This window comes from Callorhinchus milii, unplaced genomic scaffold (genome assembly GCF_018977255.1).
Source record: "Callorhinchus milii isolate IMCB2004 unplaced genomic scaffold, IMCB_Cmil_1.0 Scaffold27, whole genome shotgun sequence".
NCBI lineage: Eukaryota > Metazoa > Chordata > Chondrichthyes > Chimaeriformes > Callorhinchidae > Callorhinchus > Callorhinchus milii.
In genome coordinates, this window is record NW_024704768.1 from 283553 (window position 1) to 302918 (window position 19366).

Below are 19366 nucleotides of genomic sequence, written 5' to 3' on the forward strand. Positions count from 1 at the left end.
TCGTGCTGAGTGTAACTCAGTGAAACATGTCAGTCATTTCACTCACAAAATACACAGTCAATTCACTTTAGAGTATATTCTGTGAAACACTTTGAGACGTCTCGAAGATGTGATAAGGCATTATATCAAAGGCAAGGATTATTATTATTTATCTCATCAGTCACTTCACTGAGAGTGTATTATTAGCTATACTTATTACATGTAAGATACGTGTGTGGTCACAAACTCATTCCTGGCTTTGCTCTTGGTAAAAAGGGAATCACTGCACATTTCATAGCATAGTGCTAGATTTTTTTTTGGTGACGGTACATAATAATAAAAAAAATAATCCTTGCATTTGATATAGCACCTTTTCACATCATTGAGATGTCTCAAAGAACTTCACAGGATACACTGTAAAGTAAAGTGATTGTATTTCATGGGCGAAACGTAGCAACCAATTGCGCAAAACAGTGTCCCACAAACAGTCGTGGATTGAGTATTATTATGGGAAAACTCAGCACAAAAATGTGTTCTACAAAACTCAAGGTAACAAAAACACCGCCTGGTATCTGGTACAAGAGACCAATGCTGGAGATTTCACAGTGTCTCTAGTTTGTGATGGTAGAGTCAAAGGGCTAAGGCTGTTTGAGTGCGAGCAATGGCAATTACTCACTGCTCCTGACTTGTGAACAGGAGTGAGATGGACTTGTGTCTGGGCTCTGCTCTGGGCTACATTTACTGATGTTACCCTACCATAAACTGTAGCTGCTTTAAGGGGAAATAAATGTGCAGAGATACAGCAATGCTGACATGCGGAAAAGGAACTCGCCCAGAATTAGGGGCCAAGTAACTGTTATACAACGGTAACTGTTGACGTTGGTGACAATAGGGAATGTCTGTCTCTATGTATTATTCTTCCTACAAGAAATGCTATAATCTGTAACTATTTGTTATGTTTGTTTTCAGAATCAATAATCATGTTGATATTTTTAATGTTGATTTTAGAAACTCACCACAAGTGAGTGTTGAAACCTGGTCAATTACGTCATTTAAAAGGATGTAAATATTCACTTGAAGAATGAAGATATATAAAAAGAAGCAAGCGGCAAGAGATTAGAGTAGAGAGCTCCAGCGGGGAAGCGAGCCCCAGCACAGATACGATGGGGTGAGAGAGAGCAGGGGATGGGGTTAGAGAGTTCTAGTGGGAGAAGCTAACAAACAGAATGGCGGAATATCACTGTGAGCGTAAGTCTAACACAACAAAACTATTACATTGTGACATTTATTACTTCTTAATAAATGATTCACTGTTTTTTTAAGCTGATGGACACAGTAACCTTGGCACACATGTCCATGCAATAGTGCTTTCCCCCCGGAGGTCCAGACTATACACGCAGGGATGTTTGATGTGGGAGAAAGGTGTATATTCTCTGAGAGCTTTGACTCAGCACAACTCCAGCGTGGCTCAGACCTTGCAGTGTCAGTGCTGGAGACAGCGCCAGGTTGGACTGTGTACCTGTCACACAGAACTGACCAATCTAAAACAAACAGCAGTGACCAGCAAAGCGAGTCAACACACCGATATTCACACAAACACCAGCACAGCAATTTCATGCTGCATCGTCTGACTAATGCTGGATTCTGGTCCATCCGCAGACAAACACAAGCTGTGCACCTCTGCCCTGACTCAATATTGTGGATCACTGTACTTCTGAATCCGTTATCATATCAGTACGTGCAATGTGTACAGTACAGGGGTGAGAGCTCACTTCACTTCACATCAAAGCACTAACACTAGCCTCTTGTGCAAGTTGTGTAAACCATGTGTAAATGTTTCATTAGGAGTTAATCACATAATACCAGGAATTTGCGATTCCCTCTGTACACCATAGTTTGCACTGCTCCCATAATAATAATAATAATAATAATAATTCTTGCATTTGATATAATGCTTTTCATGTCTTCTCGACATCTCAAAGCGCTTCACAGAATAGACTGTAAATAGTAATAGTACTGATGTACTGATGTAGTGGGGGGATATATAAACAGATATCAGAGAACAATGTAGCAAAAGCAATGTGGTTGTAATGGGAGATTTTAATTTTCATATAGACTGAGAGAAGCAGAATAGCTCCAGTAGTAAAGGCAGTGAGTGGCTAGAATGTATTCAGGACAGTTTTCTGGAACAATATGTCTTAGAACCGACAAGGATATAAGTCATTCTAGATTTGGTGATGAGTAACAAACCAGAATTAGTTAATAATCTGATGATAAGGGAACATCTTGCAAATAGTGACCATAATATGATTGAATTTGATATAAAGTTTGAGATGGAGAGTCGCAAACCAAGATGGTAAATTTAAGCAAGGCAAACTTCAAAGGGATGAAAATCAATTAACTGTTAATGGGTAAACCCACAGACACACAGTCTGAAGTATCCAAAGAAGAATTTGGTACAAAACAAAACCAGGCCATCCCCTAAACACAAAAGCTCCACTTGTGGAGTTCAACAAACACGGTCGACAAATGATGTGAGAGACAGCAACAAACTGAAAGAAAAAGCTGACACTAATGCAAGAAAAGTAGAAATCCAGTGGCCTGGGAGTCTTATGAAAAGCAACACAGAGACACAAAGAAAGTAGTAAGAGATGCAAAAAGGGAATATGAAAAAAGCTGGCAATGGATATCAAGGGCAACAGTAAAGGTTTTATAAATATATTAAGAGAAAGAGAATGGTGAAGGGGAATGTGGGCCCGTTAAAGACCGATGCAGGTGAGACTATAATGGACAACAAGGAAATGGAGGCTTGTTGAGTGAATACTTTGCTTCCGTTTTCACAGTTGAGGAAGAGGACAAGATTCCAGCGGTACAAGGGAACCTAAAATAAACCAAAAAGAACTAAATCGATTTAATATAAATAAAAAAATGGTAATGGAGAAAATAAAGGGACTAAAGATTGACAAATCTCCAGATCCTGGTGGATTCCACTCCAGGGGATTACAAGAAATTGGGGAGGGAATTGCAGATGTGTTAGTCATAATTTTCCAAAGCTCTATATTCAGGAATTGTGCCCTCGGATTGGAGAATTGCATTTAAGAAGTGAGGGAGAGAGAAACCAGGTAACTACAGACCTGTCAGCTTAACCTCAGCTGTGGGGACATTACTGGAATCTCTCATCAGGGACAGAGTAACTGAGCACTTGGACAAATATGAGCTAATCAAAGAATCAGTGAGGATTTGTGAAGGTCATGATAAATCTAATTGAATTTTTTGAGGAGATCACTAACATGGTGGATAAGAGAGTGTCTGTGGATGTCGTTTACATGGACTTCCAGAGGCATTTGATAAGGTTCCACAAAAGAGGTTATTAGCAAAAATAAAATTGCATGAAATCAGAGTTAACTTTGTAAAGTGGCAGATAATTGGTTGGGAGGCAGGAAACAGAGAGGAGGGAGAAAAGTAAGTTTCTCTGATTGGTGGGATGTGACAAGTGGTGTCCCACGGGGGTCTACTTTTCACCATATATATATATATAAACGACTTGGATGAAGGAATAGAGAGTTTTATATTAAAATTGGCAGATGACACAAAGTTAGGAGGCACAGAAAATTGTGTAGATGGGACTGATACAAAGGGACGTAGATAGATTAAATGAGTGGGCAAAACTGTGGCAGATGGAATTCAAGGTGGGGAAGTGTGAGGTCATCCATTATAGATCTGAAAATAACAAAACAGAATATTTTCTAAATGGTGAGGAATTAGGAACTGTGGAGGAGCAAAGGGATTTGGGTGTCCACGTCCACAAATCACTAAAAACTAATTCACAGTCACAAAAAGTCATCAAAAAGGCTAATGGGATGTTGGCCTTTATCTCAATGGGGCTGGAATATAAAGGAGAGGAAATGATGCTTCAACGATACAGAGTCTTGGTCAGACCCCATCTGGAGTCTGCGTTCAGTTTTGGGCCCCACACCTCAGGAAGAATATATTGGCTCTGGAGGGGGAGCAGCGCAGGGTCACCAGAATGATACCAGGGCTTAAAGGGTTGAATTATGAGGAGTGTTTGCATAAACTTTCTATTGCCTTGTGTTAGAGTACCGGATTCGTTTGCAACCGAGTCTGCACCCAGGAAATAAGTTCAATCTTGGCAAACCAAAATGGCGGATTTTAACAGTTTATTAAGCATACAAATAATGTTGGTTATACAGAATTAATGCAATATAAAATAACAGAGCAATACTACCAGTCCTTCTGCAGTCTGCCCTAGAGAGATCTCTAAAGACCACGCCCTTTGCCCAAGCTTATATATCTTTTAATTTCTTTGTCTGCCTTATTTGGGCTGTTTCTCACTATTCTAGTGCTCAATCAGAACACTTTCTTATCTAAAAGTACAGAAAGAGGAGGCCAATCGGGGCATACAACTCCTTCTGGTTTAAACCAGTTTGTCTGGCATTTGGCCATCTTGGAGTTAACCTCTGGTAACCTTCTGCCGACCGCTGCAGTTTGTGTTACTTGTAAGACATATATACATTCTAATAGTCACCACCTTGAGACCAAAATAATGATAATAATGAGGTCTCACAAATACACCAAGAAAAATAAAGCAAATAAAAAAACAACATGAAGACACAATCATTGTAAATAACATTATGGCTTCGGCAATCATAAAAGGATGAGATATGAGTAATAAAGTTCAATGCAATTAATTAATCAGATTGGTACAGTGGCTGTGATTAGGAATCGACTTGTTAACGTGGTTCGATCAATGTTGATTGTAGAATATCTCTTCTTAAGATCGGTTAGACTTGTCTTCTTCGTTCCCAAACTTAGATCTTTTTTGTCACGTCACCAAGTCAGCAGCGAGACCTTCAACAGCTTGTTTTTACCATTCACTGTAGGGTTAAAAACGTATCCTTCAAGGTCGGTATACTCCTTTTATTCTTGGCAATATGTTACCAATGTCCTTGAGAGTTCATAGAATCAGTTCTATTTGAGCAAAACAAGTCCATGAGTCTTTGCGATATCCTTTTTGGTCAACTTAAGACAAACCAGAATTCTGGGTTTGCAAAATGTCCAGTCCCCACCTCGAGTGGGTCAAGCTGACAACACAGCCCAATATCACCGTCATAATCTTCACGATTCCCTTTTACCTCAGCCGCCACATCAATCCTTTCAACTACTATTAGCATCTGTAATTACAGCACTTCATTATCAATAATATCATGATTAACAAACAGTATGGTCACAGAAATTTGAAATATTATTTCAGTGGATGTTCTCTCTATCCTTGCCCGCTGGCTTTGAGCATTACTGAAATACTGGAACAGACAAAGTAAATGTTACATAAAATAAATCAGAACAATGACAACAACAACATGATTGCATTTATAGAGCGCCTTTCACGTCGGGAGGACGTCCCAAGGTGCTGGACAGTTGGGTCCGGACCCGAACAGGGGGGAATTGGTCAGGGGAGGGGAGGGAGCGAGGAGGGGGGAGAGTCGAGAGGGGAGGTGAAGGCACGGTTGAAGAGAAAGGTCTTGAGACCGGCCTTGAAGCAGGAAAGGGAAGGGCACTGGGGGATAGAGTTCCAGAGCCTCGGGGCTGAGAGGCTGAAAGCCCGGCCACCGCCACGGCAGTTAGGTAGTTTTTCACCCAAAGGGTGGTGGAAATTTGGAACTCTCTCCCTCAAAAAGCTGTGGATGTGGATCCATTCACATTTTCAAGATGGAGGTAGATAAATATTTGTTAGGTCAGAGTATTAAGGGATATGGGGCAAGGGCGGGTAACTGGACTTGAGGCATAGATCAACAACGATCATATAAAATGGCGGAACAGACTCAAGCGGCAAATAGCCTACTCCTGTTTCTATGTCTATGTAGAGTCTGTGTATAATAGACTCTACTCTGACACTAAGTCCTTGGAATGGACAGGAATTGGATGTGTGTGTGAGTGTGTGGGGGGTGGGGGGGTGGGGGAAGAGAAACATACTGTGTCGTAGACTTTAACAATGGGAAAGTGACTCACACTAAAAAAAAATCTAAATTATAAATCATTTTATTTATATTGAAAACTAATAAATAATCAGGTATAAAAAAAATAGTTACATAATCCGCTATATAAAAAAACACTTTTTAGTGTGAGTGTGAATCCTGGATTTGATGGTTTGATGTTCAGAATTCCTGGCCCCAGAATTCACATTAACAGCCGAATGGAAAGGCAGCGATGAAAAAAAAGTCAGATTCCAAAGGTAATTAAACACTGGGATCTCAACTTGGAGAAAGAGAACTGTGCATTCACAGGATCTGTATAACACTACACCACCAGCAACTCTCCGCTCAATGACAACTGCACTGCACATTGAGGCTTTGGCTGCAGAGTTCAAGACACGTCCCTATCTGAAAGTCTCATTGATGAGTCAGTCAGTGTCAGGAAACCAATATCTGATTTACTACAGAGATGTCTGGATTTGCCAGGTTCGTCTGCTAAGTCAGCTCATCTCAGGATGTCGCTGTTTAGAAGCGGTAATTCTTTTATCCATCTCTAAAAGTTCCTATGGGACCTTGAGGATCTAAGTGCTGAACTGACAAACATTTGGTCAGATTTCCAGCTAGACTTCGATGAAGAGAGATTCTTCTACAATTAACCGTCTATTTCCCATTGAATGAATGAATGAATCCCCATTTTTTATACATTCATCTTAAACATTACATTTTTGAAGATAGATACTGGATCATCTCCAGCCTCTGATCTCAGGTCAGGTTACTGAACCAACAACAACAGCAACTTTCACTTATATAGCGCCCTCCACGCAGGGCAGCGTCTCAGAGCATTTAACAGTGGTGGAGCCTGACTCTGAGCCGGGGGGAGTGGGGGAGGTAGTTGTAACCAAAGGGTTTCTGCAGAAATAGAGCAGGTCCAAGAGCTTTCTTGCCATCAGAAGGCTGCGAAAACTTGGGGTGCACGATCATCGGTCAATAAACTGCAGGTTAATGTCCGTCGCTGGCACCAGAAGTGTTCTTGTCATTGGCTTCACCACCGTGTCCTTGAACTCTGGCCTCACCTCAAAATGGGTTAGAATCTGAGAGAAAAGATGAGAGTATGAAATCCATGCCGTCAGAGGGCCCCAAGCCAGCAAAACCTTGCGCAAAGCTGGAAATCTGAATGTAACACACACAGTAGAAGTCAATCCAATGAAAAACAGAAAGACTGGCTTCTCCGATGCCTCAGTGAGTTTAATCAATGAGCAGCACAGACTTAGCCTCAGCCTTAGTCTCTACAATGCCTCAGCCCCCATTGTGTTGCTCTCCCCACTCTATAATCCCCCGCCATCTCCTGTGATATTCCCATTCATGCACATGGCTTTTGCTATATAGCTAACATATGTAGCCAATGTGTAACTCTAGCCAACCTTCAGGAGAGGCCAAGAAACCACAGAAGGAGAAAAGGGCCAAGAGAGATTCACACCCTATTCAATATTTCCACCATTGTGATTACAAGTTATACAACAACAAGATTCTATTTATAGAGCGCCTTTCACGTCGGGAGGACGTCCCAAAGTGCTGTACAGTTGGGTCAGGACCCGAGCATTGGGGGGAAATGGTCAGGGTGAGGGGAGGGAAGGGAGGGAGGGAGCGAGCGAGGAGGGAGTAGAGAGTCGAGACGGGAGCTGAAGGCACGGTCAACGTTATATTAATGTAAATTGTTGTTTTTGTTGTTGCTCAGGATCATAAAACAAATTCAACGTGGCACCATGTTTTGAAAATTTTTGAAAATTTATCTCAGCAAATATAAGGGTTTTGCCCCAATCCACAGCCCCAATCCCCTGTGCTGCACTCAACACAGGATTTCATAGAATCGTAAAATTATACAGCACAGAAAGAAGCCATTCGGCCCATCGTGTCTGTGCTGACACAGACACGATGGGCTGAATGGCTTCTTTCTGTGCTGTATAATTCTATGATTCTATGATGATTCTAAACTGCAAACTACCTTCATCCACCCTCTCTGTTACTTCATCAAAAAATTCTATCAGGTTTGTTAGACACAATTTACTTTTAACAATTCCATGTTGGCTGTCCTTTATTAGCCCATATCTTTCTAAGTGAAAATTTATTTTGTCCTGGATAATAGTCTCTAGACGTTTCCCCATTATTGATGTTTGGTCTGTAGTTCCCAGGTTTATCCTTCTGCCCCTTTTTGTACAGGGGAGTAACATTTGCAGCCCTCCAGTCCTCTGGCACCACCCTGCTATTTATAATAATAATAATCCTTGCATTTGATATAGCGCTTTTCATGTCTTCTAGTCGTCCCAAAGCGCTTCACAGAATATACTGAAAAGTGAATTGACTGTTTATTTGTGGGCGAACGCGGCAGCCAATTGCACACAGCAATGTCCCACAAACAGTCGTGGATTGAAAATGACCAATTTATATTATTGTTTTTTTTGGAGGGATTATTATTAGGCTCTGTGTGGAGTAAGGAAACTTGCCCGAGGTTTCGCCCAGCCTCCCTTACTTCGCTCATTAACCTAGGATGCATGCCCATCCGGATCTCTGCCTTGAGCACCTTTTTAGTACCTTCTCTCTGTTTATTCTTATCTTATCCAATTGCTCTCCCCTCTCCTCCGATACTGTGGCATTGGCTGCATCCTCTTCTTTTGTGAAGAAAGACGCAAAGTCCTCATTCAGTACGTCAGCCGTGCCCTCTGCCTCCACAAGAAGATTTCCCTCTTGGTCTTTAATTGGACCCACCCTGCCTTTGACTAAGCTTTTATTCTTTATATGCTTATAAAATACCTTAGGGTTCCCTTTAATGTTACCCACTAATCTTTTCTCATACAATCTAATCTCTTTGCTCATCATAGGTCATCATTGTTTTGCATTTCCACGTCCAGAGAGCAGGAGCCCGTTTACCGGGGGTAATAATACATAGAATTATAGAATCGTACAGCACAAAACAAGGCCATCGAGTCTGTGCCGGCTCTTTGAATAGAGCGATGTAATATCAATCCCACTCCCCAGCCCTTTCCCCATAACCTGCATTATCTCGCATTTCTCCACATCAAAATTCATCTGCAATGTGTCTACCCATTTTACCATTCTGTCTATGTCCTTCACAAAAAATAATAATAATTTGGTGTCTTCATTCTACCACTGTTTGTGGGACGCTGCTGTGTGCAATTGGCTGCTGCATTTCTCCCAGAGCTCAACTTACTCTGGCCACAGCAAGGTAAACTTCCAGCTCCGCAATCCGCTTTCCAATGCAGCTCCTCTTGCCGAAGCCAAATGGAATGGAGGCGTAGGGGTGAATGGACTGGTGCTTGTTGAGCCAGCGCGCTGGCTGGAAGCTGTTTGGGTCAGGGAAGACATTCTCGTCTCGGGAGGTTGCGTAGTGACACAGAGTGATCAGAGTCTGTGTGGGGGGAGAGGAGAACAACTCTGTTGGTAAAATTCCCCCTCGTTAACATGTTGCTGCTTCAACCCTAAACGTCCAGAATGGAAATCTCCCAACACAAGCACACATCATCAAAGGCTTCCGCTCATTGGGAAGCGGAATAACTTGTCCAGACTGAGTGATATCACCAAGAAACTCAGCTATGCTCAACTACTGCAGGTTAGTCACTTATAAGGAAATTAGATTGAAGTGTTTCTGAGACGCTGCCCTGTGTGGAGGGCGCTATATAAGTGCAAGTTGTAGTTGCAAGTTGTTGTTATAGATAGGTTTGAAAAGGAAAAAATTGCAGTGTTAGTGGGACTGATTGGGTAGGTCTTCCAAAGAGCGGGCACAGACACGATGGGCCAAATAGCCTCCTTCTGTGCTGTAATATTCTATGATAAGCAACTGCAACCGTAGAATAAACCAAGCTGTGGTTACTCCGTAAAGAGCTAGTTGGGTCACTTGTCACTTGTTAGTGAGACCAAACTGGGCTCAGACACGGGAACGATGGCCCAAAGGTTTACCCTGTTGTGAACCGACACTGCACTGGAGACTGGGAAAGAATTGGCAAATATCTTAAAAGAATGCGGCAAACAAATTCAAACTCTTCCAAAAGCAGATTTTATGAGTCCTGCGGTCCTTACTTTTTGGGGAATGATGTATTCTCCAACTTGGATATCTCTGTCTGGAATAACACGGGCGTTACCTGGGATAACAGGGTAAAGCCTGGAAAGGGGAGACATTTCACATTACATGTGCATTACAGTGAATTCCCTGTTGTTTGCGAGCAGCCCTCCTGTTACTATTGTATGACAACTTATTAGTTAGACCATAACCGGCTGTATCAGATTAGTTGGGGAATATGAAGTTGAGCCTGGTGATGGCATTGCATTGTCTGGCATAAAGCTGTGTAATTCACAAAAAGTGAAACGCTCAAATTCTGCTATTACTAGTAATCAGAGTAAGAGAGGCTCCACAGTGACAATAACATGCAAATCCAATAACTTGCGTAACATCACTTAAATTCACATTTGGGCCAAATCCTTTCACAAAAAGACAATCCCGTTTTAATGAAATGTGACCATTCCTAGCAACTGAACTAAATATGTTGATTAGTGGCTGTAATCTCTCCCTTGCCAGACTCCTGAGTCTGCGTGTGTATGTGCATGTGTGCGTGCGTGCATGCATATGTGCGCGTTATGTGTGTGTGTGTGGGTTGCATGTACTAAATAGAGACACATATTCCCCCTATTAGCACGGCTCACTTTCCAATCTTACCTCAGTACTTCTTTCACAACTGCCTTCATGAGGGTCATTCTGGCCACATCGGCGTACGAGGGCATCAGCTTGTCTCCCAGAATGTCCTTTATTTCTCTGTGCAGAGTTGCCTGGATATCTGGGTGTCTGGACAACTCATACAAAGTCCATGACATTGTACTGGAAATCTACAGCAAATATACAGGAGGTCAGCATAAAGGACACATACCATGAGGGATGTTGCTCCACACACTCACACCACACTGTAATCAGTGCAGCATCAGGAGCCCACGTGGAGCTCCTCCACATGAATAAGTTATTGCCGGCCAGCTGGCACCCATGCAACCACACGTCACAAAGAGCCAATATATTCAGAGCAGGAGAAGAGCAAACGGGTTCAAAGACTCTTATTCATTCACTTCTCCCCAAAACGTACCAACAGTGTGGATTCTTTATAGTTCTCGTACATCAATTTGTGTGTGTCTATGTGTGTGTGTGTGTCTGTGGGGAGGGGCGGGGGGGGGGGGGGTGGGGGAGGTTCGGGCCGGCGTCCAGTCTTTGGGAATAGATGGAAAAATAACGGACTTACGGTATCAACGCCGGCCAATAGTAGCTCTGTGACGTTGCCATAAATGGTCCGCATGCTGAGGTTCTGACACGACAGGAAATAGGTCAGGTATTTCCCCTCGATAGCTTTCCTTCTCGATAACTTCTCCTTAATCTCAGCCATCCTTCTGTCTATGTGTCCTTTAGCTGAGAAAGTTATCATAAAACATGTCACTTTAGGAATAGGCTCGAAGGCAGCCTCACTTTCCTGATGCACAACAACACCCAAGGCTATCACAGGCTGGTAAGCACATCATTGTCACAATGCACTGAACCATTGAATGAATGGTGGGTGGCTACACTCACAATTCCTCCCATGGTGAGCGACACAAGATAACAAGAGGTTTTTTTGGCCAGGAAGATCTTTTGGCCCAAAGAGGCCTTTTGTGACCCGGTGATAATATATTGTATTATTCTTAATACTATTATATAATAATAATGCTTGCAATTGATATAGCGCTTTTTGTGTTTTCTAGACGTCTCGAAGCGCTTGAGAGAATATACTGCAATGTGAATTGACTGTATATTTGTGGGGAAACACGGCAGCCAATTGCGCACAGCAGCGTCCCACAAACAGTCGTGAATTGAAGTGACCAATTTTTATCACTTTTTTCTTGAAGGATTATTATCAAGCGTGCAGAGTAAGGAAACTAGCCCAAGGTTTCGTCCTGCCGGGAATCGAACCCAGATCTCTCGCTTACTACACACAATTTTTCATATTTATAAAGATATACAAATAAAAGGTCTAATTCCAAAACACTGCTCAGTGCTAATCCCCTCACTAACAATGAACAAAACAACTGACTTACCAAAAGCAAACATACAATCCCAGGATGCAGTGAATTTCTGCCAGGGTGCCGGGAAAATCTTGTGCAAGAACTTGGGCATCGCCATGGTCAAGAGTGTCATTTGAAACATGGTATTAATGGCCTGAATAAAGTCTTCTGTGTCTTTGGGGACATCAGCTTCGAGGCAGCCAATCCGTGTCTCGAAGAGCACTGAAGAGATACCTGAGAGTGTGAAGATCAATTACTTAATGCCTCACAAATCACAGAATGTTAATTTGTGGCTGATCGGGTCAGTAAATCATCTCTTGTATTGCAAGTGTCACGCTGGACGAGGGAACCACTCTTCCCTTTACCCTTTGAGGTTGATAAAATGATCATCATATCTCAAAATAAACTGCATGGAGACATGTCTAGTGAAGCCAGACATCTCTACAATAAATCAAGGGCATTGTTAGTGGTTGACCAGCACGACTGGATCAGTGATAAGATCTGGAGGTGCTGATGTGTTTTGAAGCCTTTGACCCAAAGCCCTGATGTAGACAAATACTTAGTAATACATATTAATATGAATTGTGTGGTTTCCATTCTGTGCCTTGACTCAGTGAACTGGGTGTGAATCCAGCCTGGAATGACTGAATGGAAGTCTCTTTTTTGCTGCTGAAAGACATCTGTAGATAAAATTGGGATCTTTCTTATCTTTAGTGGCACATCCAAAACTCTGCCACTCTCTGCTGCTTTGCTGCAATCTTGGTGCAGTGGGAGAGTGATGTGCATGCAACATTAACCGTAGCACACAACTCACTTTCAGTCAGGGGTAAGTTGTTTTACAGTGAATGTCTCCAGGAAATCACAGCTTGTTTTCCACTCTTTCTATGTCCCAGTACTCACCCTCTAACCCGAATTTGTAGAACTCTCCCGCAACATCCTTAACCACCTTATTGTTACTTTTGCTCCGTTGGTTCCGGAGCCTCGCGATCAAGTCCGTGACAACTTGATTCAGGACATCGCTGTAGGCTGTCACTTCCTTTGGCTTCAGCATGTGCTGGGCCAGCATGCTGCGGATGCTCTGCCACTCCTCGCCTTCCCTGGAAGAAAGCGAAGCTGAAACCCAACAGCCATTTCCTAGCGTAAGCATTGTCAACTCTTACCATGACCAGGGGCCATTAATTTCGAGAGGGAATCAAGACTGCAAACAACAAAATTAAAAATACATTAAAAATCAAGAGCCAGCCTTTGACTCTTGTTGAGCGCCTTGGGACGTCCTGCCAACGTGAAAGGCGCTACACAAATGTATAAATAATAATGGCCAATTGGGTGCGGCACCTACCAGGGTCCATGGGGGGTGACTGGGGCCTATGGTACTGTTAAAAAACAAGCAGTCAAACACCTGAGGACTAAAGTTTTGAAGAAATTCTTTTTAAGCTCCTGCAATTGCAGGTTTAAAATCTGGTTCAAGTATCTTTTTTTAAAAAAAGTTATTTCCTTTCTAACTAATCTAGCAGATTAATTATTTTCAGAAGTAAATTGGTGCTTGACTTTCTATTGAGGCTAATGTCATAATGCTTAAGTCATGGGTATCCTTTAATATGGAGCTGAATCAGAAGCGATTTGTCACTGCTTCGCAATCCTCTGATTAAAGGCTGATGAACTGACAAACTCACTCACTCAACCACACAAAAAAANCAAATACCTATACAGCACCTTTCATGTCGGGAGGACGTCCTAGGCACTGGACAGTCAGAAATTTGGACCCGAGCTGGGGATTGAATCAGGAGGAATGGAGGGGCAGGGCAGGGAGGGAAGGGGTAGGAGGGTGACCAAAGGTGTGGTCAAAGAGGAGGATGTTGAGATGTGCCTTCAAGGAGGCGAGAGAGGGACCAAAGCGAAGGGATTGTGGGATGGAATTCCAGAGGGCAGGGGCAGAGAGGCTGAAAGCCGATGGTCAGGGGGACGTGGAGCAGGCCAGAGCATACTGAGTGGAAGGAACGGCAGGTCAATATGGCGTCAGCAGATCACAGACATAGGAAGGAGCAAGACGTGGAGGGCTTTGAAGGTGAGGACGAGGATTTTGAACTTTACCCTCTAGGGGATGGAGAGCCAGTGGAGCCGAGCGAGGGTGGGGGTGAGGGGGTCACGGAGCCTGGTGCTGCAGCTTCAATCTGAAGCTGTGCAATACGAGACGTGGAACTCCTGGCTGATGTTTTCACAGTGAAACCAAGATGCCTGGCAAAGCACCAAGGCAATGAAATCAATAATGTCTTCAAAGATATAGCAAGGCCTCTGGCGTGGCAAACAGGCAGCAATGGGTGTACAGATGTGACAAGGCTATCAGGATGAGGGGTCAGGCGCTCAGCCTCTGCTCTGCCACATCAGGGCTTATGGCCCAAAGTCTCCCACCCCTCGAGCATGAGGCTGACATTTCACACGTTTGACTGGGGAGTGTTGCCCAGTCGACGGTTGGGAGTGATATTTCATGACATGGCAAAGGATTGCAGGGAGAGTTTACATTCCCAGCAGCCTGGACCAGAAGTCAGCTGTGATCTATTGCTCTTTCCAGCGCCTTGGGACGTTCTCCCGATGTGAAAGGCGCTCTATAAATGTAATTTTGTTGTTGTTGTGTTGTTTTTTGGGGGGTGTCTTACTCACGCTGTGAGGAGTCCACAGGCATGTCCTCTTTGCTGCCGGTAATCTTTCCACGATGATAAGTCGGATCGGACGGGATGTTTGCCCTCCTGTCGCAGCACTTGTTCTATCAGAGCAGCATCTGCGATGTGCACGGTGAGGATGGGTCCGAAGCTGGCCTTCCACACCGGGCCGTATTTCCTCTTTCCCTCCAGCTAGTAAAACAGTTTATGGTTACAGCTTAACTTAGCTCTTCTGAGGTCTGACATTCCACTTAGTCTTAGCTGGTAAGGCCATTTTGTGGTAAAAATGCCAATATTGTGAAAAATACTTAAATTTGGTCTCAATTTGAAGATACTCTTTTTTAAAAAGACCAACTCTCGAATTAAGACTGAATGTAAGAAAGATCGTGCCTCTTCCTCTCTTAATTTCATGGGACCAGATATATAATATAATAATAATCCTTGCATTTGATTTACAACAACAGCAACAAGATTTCATCTATAAAGAGTGCGTTTCACGTCGGGAGGACGATGAGGATTTAGAGCGTTATCAAGTTGTTGAGACGTCTCAAAGCGTAACACATAATATACCGTAAACTGACTGTGTATTTTGTGGGTAAAACGTATCAAAACAAACATCCACATTTTAATTTACAAATTTTAACTTATACAACAGACACCAATAAAACAGAATCCTTATGGTAATACCACATCTTGAAAGCTTTGATTCAATAAATTAGAGAAAAAACTGCAGTGATTTCCTTAAAGTGCTGAAAAAGGGGAAACTTTTTGTGATGGTGTTTGTTGCTGAAGCAATTATAGTATTTACAGATACAGCAGCAGATCCACTGCTCGTCCCTCAGGACTGCGGTACTTTCCTCAGTAAAGACACAATACACATTGACAGTTATGTAGTGCCTTTCACGTCGGGAGAAGGTTTGAAAGCGCTTCAGGAAAGGGCTCCGTCAGTCGCACCTGAAGCTCGTGGAGCCGCGCCAGTCCCTCGTGGCAGAGCAGGTCCCAGGCGGAGCGCGCGGCGCCGGGTCCGGGCATCTCACAGAGGGTCTTCATGGCACTGCTCCTCTGTTTGTGGGTCACCAGGAACTGCACCGCCGTCTCCGCTATGGCCCTGCGGTGCGCGGGGCTGCGGGTGACCTGCCGTATGGCGCAGGACATCACTACCATCGCGAGGGGCCGCGGCGCACATCCCTCCGGCGCTCTCAGGGGTTTATATGGACCACACATTGGCTTCTCAACCCAACTGGGCGGCGGGAGGCGGTTTGTCTGTGACTGGCAGCGCACCTGACCAATCAGGGACCAGCAGCCACATGAATACCTGACCCGAGCCAATCACAGGCAGCACTGGGCGGGGCCTGGCGGCCAGGAGGGGGCGCTGGTCCGCACCGCACCGACACGAGGAACGGCCCAGAGTGGGAATGGGAGGGTCGGGAATCTGAAGTTAAAGTATAAATGGAAAGTGCAGCAGATCAAACGGCACCTGAGAGATTTATTTGGGTCCGAGTTTTGAGCAGAACTCAAAGCATTTATTTCGCTGCTGTCGGGTGGGCTGTTGCCCAGACCCAGGAACATCATCTCAGACCGGGACCGGACTCTCAGGGCTGTACCCTCCAACCCCACTGGTCAGCACTCACCATAGCTACAGGCAAACACGCAATTGGGAATCACACCTTCAGGCCATCTTCATCCAATGTCCAAAACATGTAGTTTCTCGTACAGATAACTAAACACTGATCAAAGGTCCAGGACTCTGAGGCTAATGGTGAAGTCCCAACTTTCACTGTGGCTGGTGGAGCAAACCCAGACCTGAGCAGTTCCCAGGCTGTATGGTTTAAAAACAATCAAGTTGACCCATTTATCCTGAAACTCCAGAAGACATTAATTAACAATTTAATATGATACTCTAACCCATAATAACCCACTTTAAATTACCAATGATACTTGATAATTCTCCATGAAATTCACTATTTCCTGGCCATTCAACAACAAAATGACATCTATAGAGCTCCTTTCACGTCGGGAGGATGTCCCAAAGCGCTGAACAGTCAGCTCAGGACCCGAGCATGGGGGGAGGGGCGGTGTAGGGGGAGGGAAGGCAGAGAGGTGGGAGGGAGACCAAAGGCACGGTTGAAGAGAAGGGTCTTGAGACCGGCCTTGAAGGAGGTGAGGGAGGAAGCGAGGCGAAGGGACCGTGAGATGGAGTTCCAGAGTGTGGGGGCAGAGAGGCTGAAAGCTCAGCCACCGATGGTAGGGCGGGTCAGGCGGGAGACATGGAGCAGACCGGAGCCCGCTGAATGGAGAGAGCGGGCAGGTTGGTAGGGACTATGCTATTTCTCCAGGGTTTATCTTCAGCTGGAAACACACTGGCCTCAGCAGCAATCACAGTGATGGAGCACAAACTAGGAATGGAAAACTACAATTGGAATCCTGCAATCGACTGCAGAGCATTTTGCAATTCAGTGGCATAGATAACACTTTGCAGAAATGGTACATTACAACAGAGTTCTCCTAATCGAACTTTAGCACTCGATTTCCAACTGAGCACAGAATGACGTTATGTAAAAAGCTCACATGCATTATAGACGTGTCCAGGGAAAAGTTCACATTTACTCAAAGGTCTTGACTCCAGGCTTGTCCATGGGCTAATGGCAAAGCCGAGTTGGCAGGAAATTAGAGATTTCTCTCCAAAACTATTGGCAGAATTTATTTCCTGTGTATGTATTTCCTTTCTGTGTATTTAAGTCACAATTAGAGGGATGTCCAGGAGCAAACTTTAGATCATACAAGTATTGTAATAATCATTGCAGGAGTCCTGTAGCTCAGTGGTTAGAGCACTCTCCTCGCAAGCGAGAGACATGGGTTCGATTCCCGGCAGGGCGAAATGTTGGGCAAGTTTCCTTACTCCACACACCTCTGTTTAACAGCAATAAGTAGGAAGCCGGTTGCTAGTTGATTGGCTGATCACTTCTCTAGGGATAATAATTCCTTCAACAAAAAAAATTGGTCACTCAATCCACAACTGTCTGTGGGACCCTGCTGTGTGCAATTGCCTGCTGCATTTCGCCCACAAAATATATAGTCAATTCACTTTACAGTAGAGTCTGCAAAGCGCTTTGAAATGTCTCAAAGATGTGATAAACCGCTATATCAAATACAAGGGTTATTATTTGATTATAATTTAGTATGAGCGCCTATAATGTCGACATTTTGCAAAGTGTCTCATAGGTATTTGTTCTCTAATCTGGTAACAATTCAGAGGCAAACCCAGATTATACAGCATGGAGATTAGAACTCATTGTGGTATAATCACACCATATTTAACAAACAAGATTTCAGTTGGCTGTGAAATAACAGAATCAGTATATTATAGCATTTGAAAGTTATTAAGATATCAAGATTCTTATATTCTGACTGTCTTACTTTTAGATACACTGTATAAATGAAGTGGTGATATCCTCACATCACAAATGTACATAGACAATAATGGCAAATATATATCTGCTAATCCATGACTCACGAGGATTATTTTTAGTTTAGGACCTTGATGTGATGTTTTAGCAAGAAAACAACAACAACAACAAGATTCCATTTATAGAGCGCCTTTCACGTCGGGAGGACGTCCCAAGGCGCTGGACAGTTGGGTCAGGACCCGAGCAGGGGGGGAAATGGTCAGGGTGAGGGAAGGGAGGGAGCGAGGAGGGGGTAGAGAGTCGAGAGGGGAGCTGAAGGCTGAAGGTCAAAGAGAAAGGTCTTGAGACCGGCCTTGAAGAAGGAAAGGGAGGAGGCGGCGAAGGCACTGGGGGATAGAGTTCCAGAGCCTCGGGGCTGAGAGGCTGAAGGCCCGGCCACCGATGGTAGGGCGGTTGGGGCGGGGGATGTGGAGCAGACCGGAGCCAGAGGAATGGAGGGTACGGGCAGGTAGGTAGGGGGATAGTAGGTCGGAGAGGTAGGAGGGAGCAAGGCCGTGAATGGCCTTGTAGGTGAGGATGAGGATCTTGAAATCGATCCTCTGGGGGATGGGGAGCCAGTGGAGGCGAGCGAGGGTGAGGGCGAGGGTGGGAGCGAGGGTGAGGGTGAGGGCGGGAGTGATATGGTCTCGGTGTCTGGTGTGGGACAGAGTTCTGAATGACCTGCAGCTTGTGGAGGAAGGTGCCGGGAAGGCCGGCGAGGAGAGAGTTCCCATAGTCCAGCCTTGAGGTGATAAAGGCGTGGACCAGAGTTTCAGCCGCGTGAGGGGTGAGGTAGTGCCGTAGTCTGGCAACATTCCGGAGGTGATGGAAGGCGGTGCCAGTTGTGGCGCGGATATGAGGGAGAAAGGACAGCTCAGGGTCGAAGAGAACCCCGAGGTTCCTGATGGCTTTGAGAGGTGGAGAGTGCGGCCTTGGATGCTGATGCTGTCAGCGCCTGAGTTGCGGAGGCGCTGACGTGAGACAATCAGGAGGGCCTCAGGTTTGCGCACGTTGAGCTGAAGAAAGTTGTCTCTCGTCCAGGACTCGATGTCGGACAGACAGCTGTCAGGACATCGGGGGTCGTGGAGTTGAGGGTAGAGGAGGAAAGGTAGAGTTGGGTGTCATCCCCATACATGTGGAAGTTAACCCCATGTCTGCGGATGATGTCACCACAGGGGAAGCATATAGAGGGTGAAGAGGAGGGGGT

At 44.5% G+C, this 19366-nt stretch overlaps 1 protein-coding gene across 1 annotated transcript; it reads right to left on the reverse strand.

Annotated features, from left to right (window-relative positions):
- Window positions 1-6810: 6810 nt before the first annotated feature.
- Window positions 6811-15802, reverse strand: LOC103191415 (25-hydroxyvitamin D-1 alpha hydroxylase, mitochondrial). The gene is made up of 9 exons (XM_007912401.2): window positions 15668-15802; window positions 14715-14905; window positions 12957-13153; window positions 12090-12290; window positions 11264-11427; window positions 10696-10862; window positions 10062-10143; window positions 9196-9393; window positions 6811-7060 (listed from the first exon to the last, which is right to left on the reverse strand). Exons 1-9 carry the CDS (start codon window positions 15761-15763, stop codon window positions 6947-6949), a joined length of 1410 nt encoding a protein of 469 aa, XP_007910592.2. The 5' UTR covers window positions 15764-15802; the 3' UTR covers window positions 6811-6946.
- Between the last annotated feature and the right edge of the window lie 3564 nt (window positions 15803-19366).